The 27396-nt window shown below is 46.6% G+C and overlaps 1 protein-coding gene across 7 annotated transcripts in view; it reads right to left on the bottom strand.

Moving 5' to 3' along the window:
- Gfra1 (GDNF family receptor alpha 1) overlaps positions 1–27396 on the bottom strand; it is a 226429-nt gene that overhangs the window by 58536 nt on the left and 140497 nt on the right. For all 7 annotated transcript variants that reach the window (XM_032892238.1, XM_032892239.1, XM_032892237.1 and 4 more), the window contains one exon: positions 4788–5124. In XM_032892238.1, coding sequence (XP_032748129.1) covers positions 4788–5124 — 337 coding nt within the window. The remainder of the gene's footprint in view (positions 1–4787; positions 5125–27396) is intronic.

Raw genomic sequence — 27396 nt, 5'->3', positions numbered from 1 at the left:
GGTGCACACCTGTGACCCTGCAGGGAGCCTAAGTGGTTTAGCCAAACTATGCTACAAACCTACACCCCCCAGCTTGAGGAGGAAGAAGATGTACACTTCCTGGAAGCCTTGAGAGTCTTAGAGACAGAGGTCCTGAAGCCCCTGACTCCTTTCTGTAAAAAATACTTTATTTTATTCTTATATGCATGAGTCTTTTGCCTGATGTATGTATGTGTGCTACATGCACAACTATACCCATGGAGATCCGAAAGGGTGGGGGGAGGTCGCGTCACATGGATCTGTCTTATGGCTGGTTGTGAGCCCCCTGTGGCTGTGGATACTCAGAACTGAACCTGGGTCTTCTCTAAGAGCAACAAGTACTCTTAACAGCTAAGCTGTCTCTCTAACCACAGGTGATCTCTTTTGAGACGGTCTCACTACATATCCCTGGCTTGCCTGGAACTTACTATACAGACCAGGCTGGCCTCAGACTCATGCAGATCTGTCTGCCTCTGCCTCCCGAGTGCTGAGATTGAAGGCGGGCTCCACAGAGCCAGCCTCTTCATCCTTTCGGTGTTCAACGTTACTGGAGTAGTCAGGAAGGAAGCAGATATCCATGACCAGCAGACCAGCATTACTGAATTCAGAGAAGACGCTTACTCCCCCTGTAGGGCCATGTTGCCAAGCAAAAGGGAACCAGGGACACATTCCAAGGTGGACAGCTGGATCCGGCTGAGACTCCCCAGGAACCCAGCCCTCTGAGGTACAATGCCTTAGTGCCTACTTGGACATTCAATGCTGTAGTGTTTTTGCTACACACACAATGATCACGGCAGTCCCAGCCACTCAACAGGGACAGCAGAGAGGAGTGAGTGAGGCCCACAAGACAGGTGTCCTGCTCTGCAGCCTCCGGCTCCCCTTTTGGCTGGCACTGGAAGAGGAATGAGGTTGGAACTATCTCTGTGACTCCTCAACGCAAGCTGGAGCAGCGCGCGCTCACGAGGAGATTCTCTTGGCAATGAGAATAGCCGGGCACCCGAGTGACTAATTAGAGAGGTGAGAGCAATCGAAGCAAAATCTCTGGTATCCTGAGTCAGAACTCAAGAGCGGAGCTTACTCCGAACGCTGGAGCGCTGGGAGGAAGGGGAGCGAGCGGGCAGGGTATAAATTTAAATAATGTATATAATGTAATTTGCATCAGGAATGAAGGACGTGCTTCCTGGAGGCCACACTAGGTACTGTCAGCCTTCCAGACAGTGGGGCAAGCAAGGAGAGGGAAGCTGGCATGTGAGCTCCGGTGCTCCAGGGGAACCTCGGTGCTCCAGGGGAGGAGGGCAGAGCTTTCAGATTTCATCACAGCCATCGGATAACACCTGAGCGCATGCTTTGCTGCTCAGACGCTTGGAGGCCTGAACAGTCAAGCTCGCTCCTTCCCGACCACCCCGTGAGGGAAGGAACCTGTCAGCTTCACTGAAGAAGAAAGGAAGGAAAGGAAAACAAAAGCAGAGGCAAACCCCAAACCTCAGGCCGCTGCTTTGCTTCCTCTCTGTTTGAAGGCACAAGGCAGACGGGAGGCAGGGTTTATACAGAGGTGCCATGGGACCTCTGGAAACCTCAAGGCCGCAGTAGGGAAACGTTACTTGCAGGGTCGTTTTAATCAGTGTGAGCGGCTCTTTGATAGGCTAGGATGTTGAGCCAGGAAGGGCTCTCTCTCTGGAAAGTCTAAGCAGGCAGAGGGGGTAGTGTGTAACGTGTGGTGTCTCCTCCTGCCATCCTTCCTGTTGGGGAGCATTCACAGGGGCCCCTTCAGTCATCACAGCAGAGCCAGGGTTGGGGCTGCGGGGGTGATTAACTCTAGCAGGAAGCCCACAGAACCCCGGGCTCCAGCCACTACCAGCTGCTGCCCTGAGTAGGTACAGGGAGGCTTCCTTGAGATGGATTGAGAAGAGATGAAATAAAAGGCATAAAATTAAAGAGAAGATTAATAAAACCTGCTGAAAGCAAACGCCCGCCAGCCAACTCAGATGCTCAAATGACATTTACCACACTGGAAAGGGAGGGGTAATCACGAATAACGAGCCCGGGCTCCGGAACGACAGTATGGGCTAAGTAAGCTAACCAGGGGTGATACCAGGGAAGTCCCTGAGCCGCCTTCCCGGGAAAGAGTCAAGACAGAGTATAAAACCCATCAACCACCTTGAGATACACATTGATAGATAAGCCCAGCTCCGAGTGTCAGAGGCTCTGAGCTCTACCCAGAGCAGCAGACTGTAGCACAAATGCCACCTCCAGATGTCACCGAATTTACGGGGCTTTTGCTCCACTGTGTGTGGACCCCACTGTGTGTGGACCCCACTGTGTGTGGACCCCACTGTGTGTGGACCCCACTGTGTGTGGACCCCACTGTGTGTGGACCCCACTGTGTGTAGCTTCTCTCACTCGACAGGGTTGGGACACTCAGAGTTAGGCAAGGACTATCCTGTCTGGAGTCCATTTCTTCAGCTGAGTCTATTCCTGGCTGTCTCTCCGTTTCTTGGACTTGTTCTTGTGTGGGCTAAGTCTGAGCCCCCAGACAGCAGCCAATCCATTGGATTATCTACAGGCTCCTCCGGCTGCTTCCCCAGAGACCTCCGACAAATTCCCAGTTCTCATCCATAGCCGAGCCAGGAGTCCTGCGCCATAGAACAGATTTACAGCAATGCAGGGATTCTGTCTTTAGCAGCACATGACAGTGTGTGCGTGGGAATTGGATGGGGGGGTGTTAGTGCAAACTCACCACTCACGTTAGGCTTCTGGAGCGTCTGAGTATGTCACCGACTTTCCCCGGAGGCCGTGTGCAGTATAAACCTTTGAAGAGAGGGGTTCCCTCCCTTGGCCACTACTCAGTGGGAGATGCTGATGCATTCTCCGCTTGGGACCTCTTGTCATTCCTTCCCACTCAGAGCCCAGGCTTCCTTCCTCAGACCTGGTAGTGAGTAGGTTGACGTCTTAGGAAGGAAGCGCCTGGTTTTAAGCCAAAGAAGACACTAGAAATCGAGTCCTGATCACACACAAGGGAAATCGTTTATGCTCTTCAGAATTCCTGAGCCTTTCCAGCCCTTCATGTTAGGCCAGGCTTCCATCACTGCCCCCATCCTGCCTTCAGCTGTGTCTGCCTATTCACAACCCCCGGAGTCGCTGGTGTGCTGTGGCCTGCCCCATCTCAGGACATTTTATCACATCCCTCTCTTCCAAGATGACACCGCGGGACCAGAGGCTGGGAAATAGAGCAAATCCTCTCTGCACACAAACTGCCCCTGTCAAGTTTCATTCAAGCTCCTCCCAGAACAACAGATCTCTTCTTTCAACAGAGCAAACGGACAGCCACACGCAGGTGTGTGGCCATTATCCTCAGAAAATCTCTACCAGGAGGGTTAGAGCGTGAGCTGCAGAACCCACAGGAAAACGGCAAGCCTGGTGATGTGCACCTGTAATCCCAGAACAAAAGAGTGGACAGACAGACAGACAGACAGAGCCTGGGGCTTTGGTGGCCGGCCGGCCCCAATGATTCTGTGAGCTCTGTGTAAAGTGAAAAACCCCATCCCAAGAAATAAAGTGGACAGCGTTGAGAAACAACATCGGAGGCTGGCCTATGGCCTCAGTGCACATGTGCAAGTGAGTTTATGTGCACCCCTCACCCTCCCAGACCCCACACATACACAGAAAAGAAAGAATGGATGTAAAAAGGGGGTGAGGCAGAAGGTGTATCCTCAGCATATGACAGTCATGCATACAAAGACTTTCGCTTTTCTTTTGGTCACTATTTCTTTAAAGAAGGAATGGATTCCCATCCACTAGAATAAGACTCATTGCTAATTTGAACTAAGACATTAGGCACTGCCATCCCTAGTCTTTAGAAACGAATAATCTATTAGTATAAAACAACTAGGTACCTGGGTATAGTTTCACCCATCTCTCCACCTGCCACACATCCAGAGTCTGCTTCACAGAGGCACTGCAGTCCCCTGTGCCCCACCCTAAGGGCAAAGTGTGCGTGGTTCAGATGTGATGCCCTTCCTGTCCTCAGTTCAGGATCCGGCCTGCTCTTCTGACAGAACCAAGAGTCAGAATGCAGAGCTAATCTCTGCTTGCTGGTGCCTCCTCGTGTCTAACAGTGACTGAATTCAGCTCTAAGTTCTCGAAGGAGGTACACTGAACTGTCAACAGTGTGGCTGGAGAGCTGGATAGGAAGGGGTTAGTACTATAAGCCCCCTTCCTCCCAGTCTCCTTCCCTTTCCACAGAGAATGTGTTCATGGACTCCTTCAAAGGTTTAAAAGAAACCAATAAATGGCCCAAAGCAAGAAAGGAAACAAATGTTTTCTACAACATCACACACACACACACACACACACACACACACACACACACACACACACGCACACACACACACATATCTAGACACGGTTGACAACCAATGTCTGGTCTCTTCCATTTTTCTGCACCTGCAGATCAAGAGCCTGTTTCCTTATAGCAATCTCCTTCGAGGCCTGGCAGCCTCTGGGAACCTGACTGGGCATCTTACCTCACCTGGGTGCCCCCTCACCTCAGAGGACTTTCCCAGTTAAAGGTGGGACCATCCCCAGGGAGACAGCAGAACACCCATGGAAGCTGCTACAGATGCAAACAGAGGTCAGACTTTCACCAGTCCACTCAGGAGACCTGGCCAGTGGCCTTGCTCCCACAGCACAGAAACCTGCAGTCCCGCAGTTAGAGCCGTGGGCCCAGGCTTCCTCCAGACCCATTAACCGCCTACTGACGGCTTGCTCACCTGCAGATGTAATTGGTCTTGCAGGAGTCTTGCAGACTCAGGCAGTTGGGCCTCTCTCGTTCTTCATAGGAGCACACGGGGACGATAGTCTGTCGCCGCCGCTCAGTGCAGGCGATGTCCCGGCAGGAGCAGAAGAGCATCCCGTAGCTGTGCTTGGCCGGAACCTTGTCGAAGAACTGCCTGAGGGCCTTGTGGCACTTACGGCGGTTGCAGACCTCGTTGGACATGCTGGTGGTGCAGGGGGTGATGTAGGCCGACCTGTACTTCTTACAGGTGTCGTCCAGGTTGCAGGCCTTGGCTGCGTCCAGGCAGTTGTTCCCTTTGGAAATGTGTTCCACTGCAAAGCAGAGAAAGGACGGTGATCACAGGGCCCCAGTCTTCCCCACGTGCATTTGCACCGAGGCCTTGCCATTCGCCAGGCCACATGTGCACTCTCGAACTCAGGGAGTTTCGAAGCTCATAACATAATAGTCCACACCAAAGAGCAGGTATTAGGGTGCCAAGGGTAAGAACCTACAGTTATCCCTAGATGTCTGTGTACAGCCATGGACCCAGGCCACGGGAACCCGGGCACCTGTCCAGTCTACCAGTAAACAGGGCAACTGGAGAACTGCTTTCAGCTCCTGCTTGGTAAACGGAAATCAGGATCAAAGAAAACAGTGACAAATTACATACTTGTTCACGATACAGTATATAAAATGATATGGTGAACGCGAGTATAATTGTCACGCAATCCTCCAGGAATATAATTATGTAATAAATGTGTATAGAACATGCTAATTACTATATGATTACGGAGTAATTACATGGTTATTTGAGCCCAGAAGACAAAATATTATGCCAGCCTCTCTAAGCTGACAGAAGCAACTCTGGAGAATCCATGTCTAAGTTTCCGCTCGCAGGCCATTGGACGAAGACCAGAGCAAAGCACATAAAAATCTGCAAACCTCCATTACCACTTAACTCGCCACATGCAAAATGTCGGCTCTGTGAACCCTGGCTAGGAGAACTCAGCTAGGACTTTTGGATAGGATTTTCCTGGGCTTGTACTCCACCGGCTTTAGAACACCACAGAGCATATGCTGCCTTCTGCTCAGGCTCTCTATGCCCACACTGCATGGAAAACCAGTGCCCTCCACAGGGGGCCGCTTTTGAATGGCCTGGGTGAGGGCTTCCAGGAGGCAGATTCTACTAAGTGGCCGCACGCCTGCCTGGACCAAGCCTGCCTGGACCAATCACAATGGAGAAGTTTCAAATAACTGTAAACTGTAAATAGCTGTCTCTAAAAAGACAATGCGGAGCGGGGGGGTAGGGGGTTCATTTGGCTTACTGTGTTCCAGAACACAGCCTATCATGGAGAAGCCAGGATAAGGTCACATCCACAGCCAAGAACAGAGAGAAATGAATGCTGACCGCTTGCTAGCTTTCTTCACTCCATAGTCACCCTGATTCCTCTAGTTAGGGAATGGTGCCGCCCACAGTGGGCTAGGTCTTCCTCCAGTTAATTCCTTCAATTAACAATCGAGAAAATGTCCCAGAGACATGCCCACTGAGCAACTGATAAGTACCATTACTCAACTAAGACTCATCTCTGGAAATTCTAGGTTGTGGCTATTTGACATTTAGAAGTAACTTTCACAACCCTTATGAAGGAGACTCTCTAGAGAAAGTGAAGTGAAAGAACCTTTCAGAGCTCACCCTCTGATAAGGTGGCCCACAGCAGCTGACTGGCAGCTATGCCCATGACTGTAAAGAGCAAACAGGATGCAGCAAACTGGCACCCTGCAGACTGGATTCCCAGCAAGTCTTCTCAGGCTCGGCACCTCCCTGTTCTCTCTCTCTTTCTTAGCATATTCCCCAGTTGAAGGCAGACACTTGGGAAATTACAAGAGGTTGGAGAACTGACAAGAAAGGAAAGGATACAGGTGGGCTGGGTGGAGCTGAAAGTTAGAGCAATAGGTACATAAGAGTACAGGGAATATTACTCTGCTTGAAAAAAAAGGAAGTCTTGCGACCTATGACAATATAGAAGAAACTTGAGGACATCGGTCTAAATGAAATGAGTCAATGTCTGAAGGAAAAGCAAACGTGATTCCACTCATGGGAGGGCGGTAAATATTGCAACTCGAGCAGAGTTATGTCTGGGCTGAGGGTAGAGGACAGAGCTAGTTGCCATCCAATAAGAGCAAAATTCCAGCTTCAAGTTGAGAGATCTTCCACACAAGAATCTGTCTAAAGTTACTGGTCTTGTATTGAGTCTTATGTTTCAATAAGGGGGTTGGGGGAGCCAGGGCAGAGATTGTTCAGCAGATAAAGGTGTTCGCTGTCCAGTCTGATGACCTGAGTTTAGTCCCAGGGATCCACAGGGTACAAGGAAAGAACCAGCCAACACAAGTTGCCCTCTGACCTCCATACCATAGCTCTCTTTCACCTTCTGTAAACACACAAAATAAACCAAAATGTAATAAATAAACTTATTTTAAATTACAGGGGAAAGGGGTGATTGCACGTTAGATATTCTTATCATAACCTCAAAAATAGTTTTTAGAAAACAAAAACTAAAGACACAGAAGTACCTCCAAAATTTCAAGGAGTTTTTCTAAGGAAAAAGAGTAGAATCGAAGACTCAGGAAAGAACCCACATGGCTATTGTCACTTGATCTTTGACAAAAGAGCTAAAACCATCCAATGGAAAAAAGACAGCATTTAGAACAAATGGTGCTGGTTCCACTGGTGGTCAGCAGGTAGAAGAATGCAAATTGACCCATTCATATCTCCTTGTACAAAGCTCAAGTCCAAGTGGACCAAAGACCTCTACATAAAACCAGATACACTGAATCTAATAGAAGGGGAAGTGAGGAAGAGCCTTAAACATAGGCACTGGGGAAATTTTCTTGAACATAACACCAATGACTTATGCTATAAGATCAAGAATCAACAAATGGGACCTCATAAAATTGCAAAGCTTCTGTAAGGCAAAGGACACTGTCAATAGCACAAAATGGCAGCCAAGAGATTGGGAAAAGATCTTTACCAATCCTACATCCAATAGAGGGCTAATATCTAATATATACAAAGAACTCAAGAAGTTAAGACTCCAGAGAAATTAAATAATCCTATTAAAAATGGGATACAGAGCTAAACAAAGAATTCTCAACTGAGGAATACCAAATGGCTGAGAAGCACCTAAAGAAATGTTCAATATCCTAAGTCATCAGGGAAATGCAGACCAAAACAACTCTGAGATTCCACCTCACACCAGTCAGAATGGCTAAGACCAAACATTCAGGTGACAGCAGATGCTGGAGAGGATGTGGAGAAAGAGGAACACTCCTCCATTGTTGGTGGGATTGTAAGCTGGTACAACTACTTTGGAAATCAGTCTGGTGTTTCCTCAGAAAATTGGATGTAGTACTAACTGAGAATACAGTTATACCACTCCTGGGCATATACCCAAAAGATGCTCCAACATGTAACAAGGACACATGCTCCACTATGTTCATAGAAGCCTTATTTATAATAGCCAGAAGCTGGAAAAAACCCAGCTGTCCTTCAACAGAAGAATAGATACAGAAAAGGTGGTACATCTACACAATGGAGAACTACTCAGCTATCAAAGACAATGACTTCATGAAATTCATATGCAAATGGATGGAACTAGAAAATATCATCCTGAGTGAGGTAACCCAGTCACAAAAGAACACACATGGTATGCACTCACTAATAAATGGATAAATTAGCCCAAAATCTTGGAATGCCTAAGAAAAAATTCACAGATCATATGAAGCCCAAGGAGAAAGAAGACCAAAATGTGGATGTTTCATTCCTTCTTGAAGGGAGAAAAAAATAGGGGAGGAAATATTGGGATAAAGAGTGGAGCAGGATCTGAAGAGAAGGTCATCCAGAGACTGCCCCACCTGAAGATCCATCCCACGTGCAGCCACCAAACCCAGTCACTACTGCTAATGCCAGGAACTGTTTGCTGACAGGAGCCAGATACGGGTGTCTCCTGAGAGGCTCTGCCAGAGCCCTACTGATACAGATGAGGATGGTTACAGCTAACTGTTGGACTGAACAAGGGAACTCCAATGGAGGAGTTAGAGAAAAGACGAGAAAAGACGGAAGGGGCTGAAGGGATTTGCAACACCATAGAAAAAAACAACAATATCAACCAACCAGACCCCACCATAGCTCCCAGGGACTAAACCACCAGCCAAAGAGTACACATGGAAGGATCCATGACTCCAGCCACATATGTAGCAGAGGATGGCATTATCCAGCATCAATAGGAGGAAAAGCCCTTGGCCCTGTGAAGGCTCCTTTCCCTAATGTAGGGTAATGCCAGAGCGTTGAAGTTGGAGTGGGTGGGTGAGAGTGGAAGCATCCTCATATAAGCAGGGGGGAAGGGACTATTGGAGGGGAGGAAAGGGGAAATGCAAATACATAAGATATCCAAGAAAAATAAAATTTCTAAAAAATGAAAGAAACAAAACAAAACAGGGTTTTAAGAAAATATTCCAGTGGGAAACTGCATTACAGTCTGGCACCACAAGCTGTAAGTTTCTGCTCCCAGGTTCACGTTTCTGCCTCTGGTTTCCAACCCCTGCAGGTTCAATGTGGAGGTTGGTAAGCAGCACCTCCAGGCTTTCAGGGTGGTCAGTGCAGCTGCTCCAGAGCCCTGTCAGTTCACCAAGCGCTCCTGGTAGGTTCTACCCACCCTGTTCTTTATGCCTGCTTCTCTGCTCCACTCTCAGAATCCAGGACTCTCAGAGTAAGACAGCCACTGTGAGCCCTGACACAGACAGACAGACAGGCAGACAGACAGACAGACAGACAGACACACACACACACACACACACACACACACACACACACACACACACACACACACACAGCACAGCCACTGTGAGCCCTGACACAGACACCAGTCTCTGGACCTGGTTAACACTGACGGCCTACACCTTAAAGATTTCTTTTGTTTGTTTGTTTGTTTGTTTGTTTTTTGAGACAAGAGTTTCTCTATGTAGCCCCAACTCTCCTGGAACTCACTTTCTATACCAGGCTGGTTTTGGACTCAGAGATCCTCCTGCCTCTGCCTTCCAAGTGCTGGGATTAAAGGTATGCGCCACCACTGCCTGGCAATTTCTTTTCATGGCTTTATGCACCCCAGGCTGGCCTTGAAGTGCTTTTCTAGTTAAGGACAACCTTGAACTTCTAATCCCGTTGCCTATACCTACGGAGTGCCGAGATCACTAGTGTGTGTCACCACAAAGTTTCTGTGGTGCCGAGGGATAGCACTCAGGCTTCGTACATGACAGGCACATGACCCCTGAGCCCTTGAGATCTCTAATGCTGGGCTGTTGGACCCAAGGATGGTGGTTTGTGCTTTTGCATGTCTACAGTCCTCTTGGTTTCTCCTCTGCGAATGCTTTATGCTAAGTGAAAATTAATAAATTCTTATTTCCCATCCCCTGGGGTAGACCCTTGAGGAGACATGATGGTACCTTTGTGTGTGCGCTGATATTTAATGAAAGGTATCTTCTGACATCTTCATAAAACAAAAACAGTTGTGATACAGAGGTGGTTTACACATATAGAATGTACTAGCGACCCACGGCCCAACCGTGCCTGTGACCTCACGTAGACAACAGTGTCAGCAAGGATGTCACTGCATGAACCACGTATCACAGGCTCGCCGAAGGAAAAAGGGCCCAAGCTCACATCCAGCGCCGGGTAAGAATTCTCTTAGCTCCATAGAGCAATGTCACCCTTTGCATCAAACTAATGTTGTTCATTTGCTTCTGCTGGTTTCAAAGTTTGCCCTTCTGCTGTTTATTTGTAAGTTGTTTTCATAATTGTGTGTGAACAGGCAAAGGCTCTTTTTGTTTACAAATCAAAGATAGCATTATAAAACAAATAACAAGTCAATTCCATGGCACCCGCAGAATTTCTTCTTCTCTGGAGGTAATCCATACAGCCACACACGGCCTAAGAAACACTTGGGAGATGTATACGTTTGTGTTCCCTAGCGTTTTTAAAAACGTTTATAAAATGACATAAGCAAGTTATTTTTTTCCTTCTTTGTGTTAGTGAGTGTGTGTGCATGTGTGTGTGTGTGTGTGTGTGTGTGTGTGTGAGAGAGAGAGAGAGAGAGAGAGAGAGAGAGAGAGAGAGAGAGAGAGAGAGAGAAGAGTACATGTTTAGGCACATGCACAGGTGTCTTCATGTACACGGGGAAGCGTGAGGGCAATGTCAGGTGTTTTCCTCTCCGCTCTGCCTCGTAGGTTTTGAGACAGGATCTCTCACAGGACCTGGAGCACACATACTCAACTACACTGGCTGGCCAGGGAGCGTCAGGAACCTGTCTGTCTCCTCCAGCCTAGCAAAGGGATCACAGATTCTGCTGTGTGTGCTTTTATCTGGATGCTGGGCATCTGAGCTCAGTTCCCCATCCTAATGCAGCCAATGTTTTACAAACAGAGACATCGCCTCAGCCAAGTCTTCCCCATTCTCCTTAATGTTTACACACACACACACACACACACACACACACACACACACACACACACACACACACAATCACCATTCTAAAGGGAAAGTTTTGTATAAAGTGGAAACAGTACATTTATGTCTGAACCAAATGTTCAAGGCTGACTTGGTTTGCCCATAGGTGTGACTCTGCCTCCCTTTCTGCTGATTCTGCTTTCTGGCCTACGTAAGCCCGGCCAGTACACCATCTCCGTGCTACTCCTCATAGCCTGTGACTGATTCCAAAGTGTACAACCCGGCACATTTGGTGGGGCAAACCTAATTTATTTCCACCTCGCAGGTCATATGTGACTTCTGTCCCATTTCTTACCCTTATGAACCAGAACACTTCCACTGCCATTTCTCATCTCCGTGAGACCAGCAAAATCTAAACACAGGAACCCACCTGAGGGAAAACAGGCAAGCAGCACACTCCCACTCCTGACAAACAGATGCAACCATCTCCCCCAAATCTGAGTGCTTGTTTAGCACTATGTTAGCAATATGTAAGGTAACCCAACATTTCCCCAAGGACCCGAGATACACTGGATGCTTAAAAATCGAGATTCCGCAGTAGCAGAATCCAAGAAGGGGAAAAAAAAACACAGAATATTTTAGTAGACAAAAACAAAACGCATTTTAACCCTCACTCAAAACAAATGTTCAGCAAACTAAGAATAGAAAATGATTTTTTCAGTTTGAGAAAAGATAAGCTATGACAAACAGATAAAATCATATCTTGTAATAAAATAATGTCCCCACCTAAGACCGGGAGCAAAGGCCATGCAGACTCAGTACTGTCGTAGAGGACTTAGCCGTAGTAATAAAGCAGCAGAAATAAACAGAAAACACTCTGTGTAATAGAAAGCCCACGCACCCAAAACACGTCTGCTTGCAGATGACTTCAAAAATCTCGAAGAATGAATGAAACCACTAGAATAACTAGATTTACCTGTCAACGATACAGTAGAATTAACCTAAAAATCAACTGTACCTTCTTGAGTTCACAGGTTTATTCCGTGTTATTGATGACCCCGAGTCCGGTGATTACTCCACACGCACATGTGTGCGGGGGCACCCATGGGGCATGGGCAACCCACCAGTGGCCACATCCCTAAATGAGGGTGCTTCTGCCCTCCCTGGGCAGCCACCCATCCCCATCCATCACCCATTCTCCAGTCCATGGGTAATGCTGCCAGTCCGTGAGTAATGCTCAGTGGCCTGGTCTTGAGCAGGTCACAGCCACAGCTGTGGTACTGATGCATGCGACAACCGTGTCACGTGCAGTCAGCACCTCACACCTCAAGTTTAATTGTTAGGTGACAAACTAGTCGAGCTGCAAACCATGGGGGAACTTAAAACGCAAGTCCCCTTACAATAGTACCAGACAATCTATATAACAAGTAATAAAATAACAGCAACAACAAAAAAAAAAAAAACAAACAACATTGCATGCAACATCTAGATACTGAGAAGTGAAAGCTACTGCCTGTAAAAATTAAAGAGAATCATGAATGGAAATGCATACTGTAATTATGAATGGAAATGCATATTGTAATTATGAATGGGAATGCACACCATAATTATGAATGGGAATGCATACCGTAGTTATGAATGGGAATACACATTGTAATTATGAATGGGAATGCATACCGTAGTTATGAATGGGAATGCATACCATAATTATGAATGGGAATGCATACCATGTTCATGGATCAGAAGACCCAAAAAAAAACGACACCAGTTACCTCCAAACCTTAATGCTTTAGAACTGGCGCTCACATTCTAACGTCCATGTGGAAACACAAATAATGCAGAGTAACGGAGCGACCTGTGTGAGGATGAAGCCGAGATGCTCCAGCAGTTTCCAGATTTACTGTAAAAGCTACAGTCATGAAGTCAGAGTGGTCCAGCATAAACAGCCTCAACAGCAACAGGGAGCAGGGCTCAGTAAGGTGTCCACACCAGGCACACACAGGCATTTGAGTTTTGAAAACAAATACTAATGAACCCCAATGGTAGGAGGGGAGAGGAAGAAAATCTCTTCACAACAAACAGCACCAGAATAAGGAAAAGACAAAAATCCCAGATTCTCACCTCCCCGCTGACAGCATGCATAAAGTCAGTAGGGGATAAACTTAAACATAGAGGCTAAAATCATGAATTTATTAGAAGATAAAATAATCTGGGCAGCCAATAAATGTTATAGGGCCATCTAATAGAATGACATCAAGGAAAAAATTCTCTAGGTTAGCGTTCACAGACATTAAAATCTTCCTGCTGGCAGAAGAATACGGATTCAGAGATGTACATCGACACCCTTCAGGAAAAATAGCCACAAATACCATCATAAAAGTACCAACATCTGAAAATAGGATGCTTAAAACTTGACAGTAAAAGAAAGTGCCCTCTCCAAAACACACTGAATGTTTTAACACATATGTCACAAAGGCAAATGTGTAAGTGCCTGATAAGCACATGTTAAGTATTCAACAGCTTCTGTGCTCCCTTCTCTGCTCTCTTGACCTCTTCCCCTTTGTCCCTCTCTCCCCATTCCCCTCCCCCATTCCCTCTATGTGCTGATAGCCGGCCTTTACTTCTCCCCTCTTCTACTCTTCTTCTCTCATTAAACCTCTTCGAGTGGGAGAAAAAGAAAGTATTCACCATTTTTAGTTATGCAAACAAACAAAAAAAAGTCAAGATGAAGCTACAATGAGACATTTTATTCATCAGCTGCAATGTTTAAGATAAAGACCAGCAACTTGAAATGCAGAGCAAACTATGGAGCCTCTCCTGCGCTGAGAGGGGTCTGTGAGTCCAATCTCACAGTGTTCTATAAAAACGGCACAGACAGCTGGGCAGGGGTGGTGCAGCATTTAATCCCAGCACTTGGGACGCAGAGCAGGCCTATCTCTGTGAGCTCAAGGCCAGCCTGGTCTACAAAGTGAGTTCCAGGACAGCCAGGGCTGTTACACAGAAAAACCCTGACTGCAAAACAAAACAAAACAAAAACAGACCAACAAACCACACGTACATTCTACTCAAAGATCACCATAATATCAATCAGACATAATATCAGTGAAGACCTAGGACCACTAACAAGGTTGCAATGCTGAGGACAGCACACAGGATTTGGAGGAATGGAGGGGGAACGAGCCCAGAAGCACCCCCAAAACCAACTCTCCCAGTATCAGATGGTCCCACGTAAGAGGACCAGACATCTGCGATACTTACTGGTAGCACACCCTCGATGTGAGTAGGAAGATATGCCCATGCCATCTCGACAATATGGCTGCCCAAACAGAACATGCGGAATGACAAGGGCAGTGCCATGAGGCCTACCCCAAGAGTAAGTCTACGTGTGGCTAATGGCTGCCAAGAGGGGGGATCTGTTTTCTCCAGGCTCCTGTGTAGCTTGTCTGACCCTAAATCGTCAATCCTTGACACGTGTATGTAAAGTGCACGGCTAACATAAAACTCAGTAGGTTGCGTGTGTGCATTTGTGTGCATATGTATGTGTGTGAAGCACATGTATGTAATAATAATAATTAGGAAAAAAGGTAATGTGTTTGGGAGGGAGAGGGGCAGACAAGGAAGACTTGGTGAGTGCCAGGAGTGATGTTGGTTCTGTCTGAAATTCTCAAGCTACGACCAGATAGTGTCCTGACGATGAACCCCCAACTGCGAACGGCTCGTGCATTCACTGACAGGAACGCAGCCTACCAGGCAGACAACGAAGTACCAACAAGGAGTAAGAAACGAGGGTCCACTCTCGATATACGCAGTGGCATGAATCACAAAATACTGCTGAGAGAAAATGGAAGCCTTAGGCCCAGGCGCACTCAGCCTCCTGATTCTGTGACATGGAGATGTTTGCCATCTACAAAGTTTCACACTTGAGAATCACACCACTGAATTAGGAGAAAGAAATCACAGCCACACTCTGTGCTGTGCTGCAGGCAACTCTCCTTGGCTGCACGTGGCCCACGGGCACTGGTTAGATTGCCCCGTTGTGGGTAGAGAAAGCGTACACTCTGTGTCATTCTCTAGATAGGAGGTTTTAAAACCGCACACGTGTAAGTGAGCAGGAACGAGTCATTCCTAGAGATGAGCGCAGAGATATACTGGGAGAAGAGGGAACCTTCCCCATGGCAATGTTCTGTACCTGGTACGCGGCCTAGATTGGGTCAATGTTGGAAAGTGTGGCACAGACAAGGTTTTATGTATTGTAATGTGCCTGGCATCCCCCCCCTCCAAAAGGGAACAAACCGGAAGTTGAGCACTGGCTAAGGATATGTGTGCTTAAGTACTGAAAGGACAGGTGCGTCTAACAAACTAAGAGGGACTGGAAGATAAATGCTCACAGAATAGCCACCCTCAAATGTCGAGGTCAGCCTGTAGACACTGGGGATGTGTTAGTTATTCGAGTGCCTCCACTTCCCTGTAGCCTTGCAAAATTTCACAATAAAACAGTCAGAAAATTAAGTATGTTACGCCTCTCGTTTTAAACAGAGCTGCTTAAGCACAAAATAGTTCTCAGTTCCTGCTCCCCTGGGTCCCTCACAAACCCTACTTCCTCTGTCTCTGAAATCCTGGTGCTACACACCTTTCTGCAGCAAAGTTGATAAAAAACACTTCTGAAACCACAGAACACGTAAGGGGGTGCTGGGCCCTGGTCTGGAAGAATACTCAACCTCTATGTTGTGAAACGGTCCCCCGCTATCAACCAACAAGCAAAGCGTGGCACTCGGATGACCGGCACGCAGAGGGAGGACACAGGAAATGGGACACTCCTTCAGGCTCATCTGTCCACTCGGGCCCACATGGAGGGGCAGGACACCCCTAAGCTTTAGACTCCGGGCTCTTTGCCCTGGCACCGGTGTGGGAAGGCTTAAGACAGCTTTACCATGACTTTCAGTACCATCCTGGCCATGGCGCCTTTCAGAGCTCGGCACTAAGATCCTGCTTTACCTTCCTCCTCTAATCTCGCCTTCCATCTGCTGTTATCCATTCTTTAACTTGGGAGAGCATCCGGGGTGCAGGCTGAATGGAAACGTTCTCAAATGAAGGCTGCTTACTAGAAATTCCCACCCCTTTTTTTCCTGCCCACCTAGAGGAGCTGTGTTCCTTTACAGCTCCAGCCCCCACACCGTGTCATGGAGGACACCATCTAACCAGCTTCTTACTCGGAAGCTCAACACAGCCATGCTGTTACTTTGCAAGGATTGCTTCCTTGGTCCCTCTTTAAGCCTCTCCAGTGGCTCTGCATCTGACTGGGAGTTCTTCTGTGATTTCTTGGGCATGAGATGGATGACTTTAATCAAAACTGGAGGAGCAAGAGACCAAAGTGAAGAGTCAGGTGCTGCCTGTGAGTAATAGATTGGGAGTCAGAATCTGTCTATCTGTCTGTTATCTATCTGTCATTTCTTTATATCATGTCTGTCATTTATCATCTATCTGTCATTTCTCTCCATCTGTCATGTCATATCTATCTATCTATCTATCTATCTATCTCTGTCTATCTGTCATCTATCATCTATCTCTGTCTATGTATCTGTCATCTATCATCTAGCGATCTATTTATCTATCTACCATCTATCTGTCATCTGTGTCATCTACCTACCTATCATCTATCTACCTACTTATCTATCTGTCTGCCTACTGCCTGCCTATCTACTTCTACCTATCCACGTATCTATGTATCTATGTATGTATGTATGTATGTATGTATGTATGTATGTATCTATCTATCTATCTATCTATCTATCTATCTATCATCTACCTATCTGCTTTTTGAGTAAGTCTGTAATCCAGGTTGTCCTTGAGCCCAACCTAATCCTCCTGAGCCAACTTCCCAAGTGCCTAGATTAGAGGCCTAGACTCTCGGGCTTGGCTAGATTTCAGTTCTCAATGTGGTTCAATCATCTGTGCACCAATGTATCAGTCAGTTTCACCCGTGTGCACCTTGCTTTTCCCACTTTCAGGACATAATGATGAAGTCCCTGAAATCCTCAATATTCTCTGTTTTGCCGTACAATATACTTTGCTTTTTCAAATTATAACTTTAAATATTGAGAACGATGACCAAGGGCAGAATGAATCCACAGGCAGAGAGAGATTCTATGCTCTCAAAGGCACTGGCCTCTCTGCTGACCCGAGAAGTGCACGGACCCCAAAGTCAACCCTGAATTGCAGCAGCGCAGACATCAGGGTCTGTCCCACCCAGGAAGACGTATCAGGTCAGGGATGCTCAGTGGGTTGAGAGAAGTATTCGAATTCAAACGTCTCTGAAGCAAGAAACATCCTTTTCCCAAGTAATAAGCCCCTCACTGTCCCAAGTCATAGAGGCCACCACTGTGACCGGTCGGCATTACGCTCAGAAAAATGCCACCATTGCTGGTCAACACCAGTGCCAGCTAGAACTCTGGCGTTGCTCACAGTGAAGCGCCGATGACAACGGGCAATCTATTTCTGCAGCTTGTGAGGAGGAACCAAGCAGTAAGTGCATTAAAATCTGCATGGGCTGCATGAAATGTGGCGGATGGGGCAAAAAGTTCACCAGACGCGGCGCGAAAGTGCTGTTTACCAAGGCTTGCCAATTTCCGGCTATCTTTCCGCCCTTCTTTGTGGGGCTGCAGAAAGGAGCTCACACTCGTTCCTCCTCTCTTTCTGACTTGATTAATTGCCATGTTAACACAACCACTGTTCTTCTCCAATAGTCTCCCCCTAATGTATTAGCCCGGCAAATGAAAAATGAGCACAAGGCGCCAAGCTCTTCCCAGGGGTGGGCAAGCTCTTCTGGAAGCTCGCATTGACAGTCATCTGATATCTGAGAGGATCGGGTGGCAAAATCTGATCACACAGGTTGTGACCCTTGTAATTGATCCTTCATGGGTTTGGCTTTTTCCAGCTGAGGTGCAAAAAATCACATTTAGGATCCGTGTGCAGGCTGTTTGGAGCCCATTTTCCTATCTACCCACGGTTCAGACCTATTGTATTACACGGTGTGCGTTTCCTGCCAGACCCCCTCTTTTACATTCTACACAACTACTCAAAGCCTGGCGCCATATCTAAGCTCTCTGGGGCTGTGAACAGGGAGAGCATTTTGAACACTTACGGATTTGTAAATAATTCTTCTACCTGGTGGAGACAGTTTCCAATGTTAACCGCAATTCAAAGGCCGTCTCCATCTGTGAGGCTGCCATTTCCTAACTCGCATACGGTCTCCTGCCTTCACCCCACCCCTCCCCAACTGTGTCCATACCTTAAGAAATTAGATGTCTCTTGTAAGTGGTGTGCTAGTCCCAGGCTTGCTGCCACAGTGATTAAGAGTGCTGTCTCAGCAAATGGGATCATTACAGTTTTAATTAACCTTTCCAACCTCCCCCACCTTTTTCTTTTGTTATACACCAGCTCCTCAAAATTTTCTATTTGTTTATGTTCAACTAGGTTTGAAACAAAGGCCTGGCAAATGATCCCAGGTGAAGCACTGCAGGGGACCTGCCTGGGAAAGTGTGGTACCTCCTCCTGTGTCAGACTTGGGGACAGGCTCTTAGGACTCAGTGGCTGGCTTCCCACCTAATTTTTATTTTGGCAGCTTAGCATTATTTAATAGCCCTGGCTACCAGGGAACTGGCTTTTTAAAATCTCTTTCAACCTAATTATAATTACAGTGTATAAATCATGGAATGATCAATTATAAAAATCCTGGGTTCATAAATATTTAACCTAGCATTTAAATCCACACTGCGGGAGTGCACGAGATTTTGGAGGCCATCTCTCTGCAAACAACTGCTTTATTACAGCTCTACTGCCAACAATTGCAAATGGCACCAAGTTTGTCTTATAGCTCACTCCAGCACAGATCTGGGCATACTGCCTCTCTGAGTGCGAAGGTGCCATGTTTGGTCTTCTTTAAAAAAATGCATGCACGCCTTCCATTCAAAAGATTTTTTTACGTTCCTATCGCTGTCCCTTACTTCCTCAAGTTAGGACATACCATTATAATATCAGACATAAAAACGCTCATTAAAACATATTCTATCCAATGAAAGATTGATTCCAAGATAATTGAGGTCAGATTTGTTTGCAAATGTCTCGTGACGTGTGCAAATGTTGAGGCAGGGGGAGGAATGATCTTCTAGGCAGACTCAAGCAAAAAGGCTAAACATTTTTCAGCAAAAGAAAAAATCATAAAAGCATAATTGGATTTCAATTTAGAAATAGTGGGCCTAAGACAGGCCATTTTTAATAATCTAATTATGTGCTCAGGGCCTACCCCAGAACTCAGCCATGGCTACAGAACTATTAATTGCATTCAATCCTGCTGCATCCTCAACCATGAAATTTGCTATTACATGTAGGGCTGGTTTTCGGTTATGGGCCTCTCTTCTCCAACCTCAGACGCTCTTACGCCATCCAAATGTGCCTGCTTTTCTCATTTTCCCAAAGCAAGATCTCTTAATGACTTCTCTGGACCAGAAAAGTAGCTCGGACTTGTGGTCTTTCCACAAACATCATATAAAGTGAGGCACATAAGTATTTCCCCTGCTTTTATGAAGGCACAGAAAACAGCCCTTGCTTTTGTCTGATTTTCATTAATTAAAGGTATTTAATTGCTAACATCTCATTAGCAGTAAAATTAATGAGTACTTCAACTATCGGAAGGATCTGCATGATAAAATAAACCTAATTTATTTTTATGGAGTACAAAAAGTAAACCCACTAATATTTAGCCTATGCAAGCTCTATTGATATTTAGCGATTTCAATGGTAAAAGACTAAATACATCTTCAAAACAGGTGCTGCTTCTCCTCAGGGGAGACAGCAAATGTGGGCCAGCAAACTAATAAAGACTTCCCTCACTTTCCACCGGCGTACTGCCACAGAGAAGACCAATTAGAAGAATAGAAAATGGCTGAAAAGATAATCTTCAAGGATACTGTTAATTAAAGGCTGTCTATAAGATAATGTGCCTACATTTTTAAGGTAGCTCTGATGCCCACGAACCACAACAATGATCAGAACGGCATAATAACTGACAGCGTGCACAGTGGCACTCACATCTCAGCGGTAACCAACAGATCTCTAGTTGGACTTAAGAGTCATTCAACAGGTGGGAAATCACTCCCAGCCCTGGAAACCCAGCCAGCTACCCAGGACTCATGGCCCTAGAGAAGAACCTGCTACTGGCATTTCATTGAACCAGCATAATTCCTAACTACATCTGCATATTTACCTTTATACTCACAGAGAGTTGTTTCTCTCACCACCCAAAGAAACTTCTCTTTGTAACAGACAGAGACCATTACAGAAAACTACAATCAACTAACATGCAGAGTGAGAGTAATCACGTGGTGCCCGGCCCCAACTGATACATTTACAGCAAGACTCCTGCATCTACAACAAAAGGAACATCACAGGAGAGGAGGCAGAAAGATTATAAAGACCAAAGGGTCAGCTTATGTCCCCCAGAAATGACAGGGAAGCCACACACATAATACCTCAATAACAATGGCTTCATAAGCAAGACCTAAAGAAGAGTCAACAGACATGGAAGGAAGAAATATCACGGGGTGACACCCACAGACAAAGAACCACTAAGGAATGCTCAGAGTGGGAGAAATACTCTGCCTTAGACATGAGGCCCCTAAAATAACAAGGGGGCGGTCCTATAGTCATATATACACAAGTAGAACTAAGTGGAGTGAGAAGTTATGTACACATACATGCAAACAGACACACAGACACACACAACCCAACATATACACACAGAAACACATATACCCAACATATACACATACACAGACACACAGACAGAGACACACACATACACCAAACATACACAGACACAGACACCCAACATACACACACAGACATAGACACCCAACATACACCCACACACAGCAACATTCACACACACACCCAACATTCACAAATGCACAGACACACACACACACACACACACACCACCCAACATGCACACATACACACACACACACACACAAACCCCAGAGACACACACACCCAAATATACACAGACACACACCAGACAGACAGACAGGCAGACAGGCAGACACACACACACACACACACACACACACACACACACACACACACAGAGCCCGAGGAATGAGGCTTAAAAGCCATGTGTCATTTAGTAGTGAGTGTTGAAAAAGTAGCTCGTTGTAATGTTAGACAATGCTTAGCAGGAGGAAGGCAGGGGTGGATCCTCTATGTCAGGGCTTTTTTGTTCCTGTGGGTGACTGAGAAATAACTTCAGAGAACCTGATGAGGTGTTCTCAAAATGCTGTTCCACCAGAAGGTCCTGGGGTAAGTGTTTCTGAGTATTTATATATAAAGAAAAATAGGCCATGATTTCAAGAGCAAGCAAGGTAGGCTATATAGGGAGGATTAGAGGGAGGAAAAGGAAGACAGAAAATGATGTGATTTTTAATTTAAAATATACAAAAGAAATGTCTAATGTAAGGCATCATGGGAAGGTAAAATGTTACCTCTAAGAAGGCTACCAGCTCTCTGGAGACTTCAGAAGTCTCTCCTAGTAATCTGAGAGGTGATTTTCAAAATCTCTGAGCAATCCTGCGCCTTTGCATCAGGGATGGTTTTTAAAAAATATTTGAATTACTTGAGGGTTTTTTCTGTGTACCACCTGCATGCAGTGCCTACAGGAGCCAGAGAGGGCATCAGATCCCCTGGAACATAAGTTATAAAGGGCCTTGATCTCCATATGGGTGCTGAGAATTGAACCTGGGTCCTTTAGAAGAATAGCCCAGTGTTCTTGACTGCTGAGCTAGCTCTGCAGCCCCAGTACCCCCAGGGATGAAGCTTAAAAGCCAAATGTCACTTAGCTAGGTGGTAATGTTGATCAAACACTTAGGAGAAGAAAGGAAGGGATATGCCTATGTTAGGGGTTTTCTGTTCCTGTGGGTGACTGATAAATTACTTCTGAGAACCATTACCTGAGGATGTGTCTCAGAGTGGTGTTCTGCCTGGGATAAGTGTCCCCTGGAAGGGGTATGTTTGTCTGAATGTATGTTCTGTGAGCTCCTTATCCCATCACAGTGTTACCGCCCTAAATGAAAGGAACTGGATACAACCAGAAGATGGCCAGGGACTCAAAGGTTGCTTGTACCCCAAACTCTCAAAAATTATCCTAGCCTTTGATAGACATGAAGAGAAGGCAGAAGTCTGCATTTTAAAGCCAAGGCTTCCGCTGAAACGTGAGGAAGGAAGAGACTGAAGATCCCGTTAAGTAGCTGAGCCGGTGCTGAGATAATGAATCGATGGTGATGTCGTGGTTGTCAGGGCCTCACAGTGTGGATTTCAGCAAAGATAAGCTAAATATCAAGCCTTTATTTTTAGTTAAAGAGCATAAAATTCAAAGCCTTTCCTCCCCCGAGCCTATTTACCTACCTGCTGTGCTACCTATCTGCCTTCACCTGCGTTCCAATTAATACCCCATTAAGCCGCTCCACCTGCAGTGGCTTTTCCCTTAGCCACAGCCCTGGAAGGATCACTCATTTGCTACAGCTCAATTGTTTCTTTGGGGAAGATAAACAGGAGCTGCATGAATAGTAATAATAGCAACACTTTGTATCCAAAGGGCTCTTTGTTCACAAAAGGCCGTAGCCAGGAGCTGGGGTCCGGAGCCAGTCGGTGGGGAAAACATTTGGAATTGTGTGGCTAGGTTCCAGAAGATGCTGATGGAGAAGGAATGACCCTTAGTGAGTCAGATATGTGAATTGGTTCTGAATTCTGTCTATCCCTTCTCTAATGTACACTGTGGGGTGTGTGTGTGTGTGTGTGTGTGTGTGTGTGTGTGTGTGTGTGTGTGTGTGTGTGTGTAGGGGGGGAGAGGGAGAGGGCACATGTGCTGGCACAACTGGGACCTCCTGTGTATAGGCTTACATTCATGGGTATGCTGGTGCTATGAAGACCTGAAGTAGACCTCAAGCGTCCTTCTCCTCACTTTCCACATCCTGAGGAGGGGTCTCTGGCTGAAGATGGAGCTCACTGATTGTGCTAGCCTAGCCAGTAAGCTTGCTCCTTGGTCCCCCTGTCTCCACTCCCCTCAAAATGCAATTACAGTGGTTGGCCAGGCCCACACAGCTTTCATGTGAGTTCTAGGATCCCAACTTTGGTCCTCCTGCTCCTGTGCCATCCCCTAGACGCAAAGTCGATCTTTTAAAACAATGTTTCTGCTGCAGTCAGGGGGTTTCCTGTCCAGCTAGATGAGTAAGATTTTGTTTGTTCCCGGTACAATTTGCAGTATAATACAATATCTCTTTTTGTATAAACAGAGTTTAGTGTTCCACCATTCTTTCCCAGAGTTATCAAACTTGGCAACCCTTTAGGATCTTATATTTTACACAGCTCCCATGACTCTGACAGGCACATTTGGAGCTGGTAACCGCTCAGCCACCTCTCCAGAAAGATCCAGTTGATGGTCTTTGTTCATGTCTCAGTAAAGGTAGACCAGATGACTGTACACTCTCAAGGTGGCTAAGGTGAAAAATGTTAGTGGGACAACCCTCCCGCCTCTGCTTTCAGGAGCCCACCCCCAGCCCCCTGAGCTGTAGCAGCAGCTCATAGCAGAATGGGCAAGACTGTGTGTGTGTGTGTATCCACACATCAGAGTGGCTCAGAGAACACTGAGTTTTATTTAATGGGCTGATGGGAAGTCTTCCTGCTTTGCTCTCTACCTTCCCCCTCCACTCTCTGGCTTTAAGTTGCAAATAAATACATTCACATCTGTATCCTCTGATCGCTGTTAGCTCCCTATCTGAAAGACTATACCAGTCAGCTCAAAGACTGTTCAAAGTCAGAGATTTTTACATGAAAATTTCTCATTCAGGACCTCCTCTATATCTTGGTAACTTTAAGGTTCAGCTCTGTCTGCCAAGGGATTTGCAGAGTAATTACATTTCTAGCCTCATGGTGGTACTGGGACCCACACCACTTCTAGGAAGGGAGGCTCTCTCCACCCTGTTGCCTGTCCATGTAATGCTGTGAGCCTATTGAGGCAGATGAGTACCACAGCGTCTGCTGCTTCTAGAAAGTAGCTTCCCATAGCTTCTCACACCAGGATATCAACGTTTATATTCCTGATTGCACGGATACTTATGAAAATTAAAAACCAAGGGTTCACCAAGAACTGTGTCAACACCCAAAGTTCCTATTTCCGTCAGGATGTTTCTGAGTTAAAAAAAACCAACCACAGCAGAGGCCAATAAAAATGCGTGCATTCTACTGAGAACTCCTCCAAGCTTTCCGGGTGAGCCTTTTCTAGTGGAGAAAGGCAGCCCAGCAGCTAGCTTTTGTGAGCAATGTCCACATGAATGGTTCCATTTAACTCTGGGCTGAAGCTAATGTGAGAGTCGAGGTCAGGATGGCTCCATCAGCTTTCTGGCTGCAGAGATCAGAGTGACCTTCAAGGCAAGTGCCCTGGATCAGGCCAACCGTTAATGCTGCTCCCAGCACCCCGGGACTTGCCAGAAGTACAGGGTCACCCTTTGGTGAGGGCACTCCTGCACAGGAGAAGCAAAGACTGCCAGTCTCAGCGCAGCAGCCACACTGCCTTCCTGTGCAGAAGCCATTGAGGACTGAAAAGCTGAAGTGGAGGTTGACCCTGTAGAATACCCTGAATCCCCTGCCCCTGCACTAATGAAGCAGGCTCAGTGTGTATGGGGGAAATTTTGTTTTCAGACACAGAAAGAATCCTAGGAGCCTCATCTCTGTGACTTTGTATTCCTACCAACTCACCGCCCAATCATGAGACTTCTCTGGCCCTTTGGCCTTAGGAAATGGGTCTGCTGATATGTCTGTTTGTCCAGAGCTGCCAGCAAAGATAGGACTGTCTCTTCCTCCCCAGGGGCAGCAGCTAATGAGCCTTCCCAAGAGCACTGGGAAGATGCTGCAGTGGACGGCAGCTGGGCGTGGCTCATGGTCTAGGGACACGGAGCTCCAATCTGGGCATGTGAACTGGGAATGGAGAGGACATTTCTGTGAGCTAGGGTGTGCCTTCTAAGAAGACATTGGGTGGAAAGAACACAGAAGCCCAGTTGGCTTTTGGGTGGGAACTTATGACTTCTAGTTTTTAGCCAGTTTATTGTATGAGATAAACTGTCATCAGATTTAAGAGTTATTTGTTTTAATTTTTTTAAAAACGTGTCCACCCTTAGAGCCTCCCACAAACCCTGGGAGCGTTTCATTCTACTCAGTGTTGTAAACAGGACCACACTTGGAGGCGCCTGTAGACTAGCATGTGGTTGAGGTTCATAGAGGTCAGAGAAAGGGATCTGGGAGAAACTGAAGATGGAAAGTGGTTTGGGGGAAGATAAGAGCTGAGGCCAAGATGGCTCAGCAGGGAGAGACACTCGCCACTAAGCTACCTCCAGAGCCCACATAGCAGGAAGGGAGAACCAGCTCTCAGTGGCTTGTCTTCTGATCTCGTCATGCGTACTGTGGCATGTACACACACATATACACACCACATGCACACATACACACACACTCACACCACACACATACATACACATCCACCACACACACATACACACACACACACACCACACAGGCACATATACACATATACCATACACCACACACATGCATACATATACACATATATACTCATACCACACATGCGTACATATACACACTCATAGCCCCCACACACACATGCACATACCAAACACACATACAACACACTCACACATACCACACACTCTCACACACCATATACACACCACACACACACATCACAAACACACTACGCCGCCCCACACACATACACACTGAAACCACACTCACACACCACACACAAACACCCACACACACAACATGCTCACACCACACACCACACACCACAGACACATATAACACACTCACTCACATACCACACACACACAACACACTCAAACTCATACACCACACACTCACACATACCACAAACATACACACAAACACACACTAGACACATGTAATTTAAAAGAAAAGACAAATCAAACAGCAAGACGAAGTTCCAGAAATCTAAGCTGGGCTCTGAGATCGATCACTAATTTCAGTGTAGTATCGAATATTAGGATGGGATTAAAGAGCCGGGACGTCTCACTCCTCCTTTACTTAGACAAGGAGTCTCCTCTGTGCAGTGAGCACTTCTCTAAAGTGCCAACAATTCATCAGTCCATTTGAAAGAGGTGAGAAAGGAACCTTCGAATATGATCGGAAGCCCTCCTCCGCAGCCTTCTGTGGGAGGAGGGCAGACCTCTGCAAGGGCTGAACGCGGCCTAGGGGAAAGGTATCCACCCAAGATTAGTGTGTCAGTAAACACATAAAGTACGGAGGCCCCACATACTTGACATTTGAAGAACAAAGCTATCCATCAATGTCCTGGCATGGATCGATCCAACAGAATTCTACTGCTGAAAACCTAATAATATGACAGTAATAATGTAGCCATAAAACCTCTTGTCTGTAATTGACTACTTCCATCTAACGGGAGCGCACCTCACACGGTGACTAACGCCCACCTAAAAACTCCGTTTGCGTCAAATGACAATCAGTTACACCTCACACAGTTCTCAGTGAACGGCTTGTGCTGAGTAATAACCTAGGGATGGATGTGAAGGTGGTGGGGAGAGAGTGGTACGGGCGTGTGGCACTTAGCAGTCTCCGGGACTCAGTTGGCTACCTCTAGCTGACGAAGCTGTCCGGTTAAAATGGAGGAGACCATAGAGTCAGTAACGGTGGCAGTGTCAAAGTGGGGTGTTCTTCCTTGGGGCATCCGGGTCTTGGTGGTGTGTGGCATAATGGACATGGTGTCTTAATTCAGAGCTCAGGGTCTGCCCTCCAGCAATGTATGAGCATGTGAACACGGGATTGGGATGGAGAGCAATTTTAAGCTTCTGGGCTTTCTGTAACAGCAGGGAAGCAGACCAGTGATCTTCCCAGAGGATGTACATGGTGGGCTGTCAGCAGTGAAACCTTCAGCGGGGGAAAGAAGCTCCCTGCTGCTGCTAGAGGACAGAACAACCAATGGCACCCCAACAGGTGGGACAGG

This window comes from Rattus rattus, chromosome 2 (assembly GCF_011064425.1).
Source record: "Rattus rattus isolate New Zealand chromosome 2, Rrattus_CSIRO_v1, whole genome shotgun sequence".
NCBI classification, from domain to species: domain Eukaryota; kingdom Metazoa; phylum Chordata; class Mammalia; order Rodentia; family Muridae; genus Rattus; species Rattus rattus.
The sequence above is the reverse complement of the archived record's forward strand: the minus strand, read 5'-3'. Positions and strand labels throughout refer to the sequence as shown.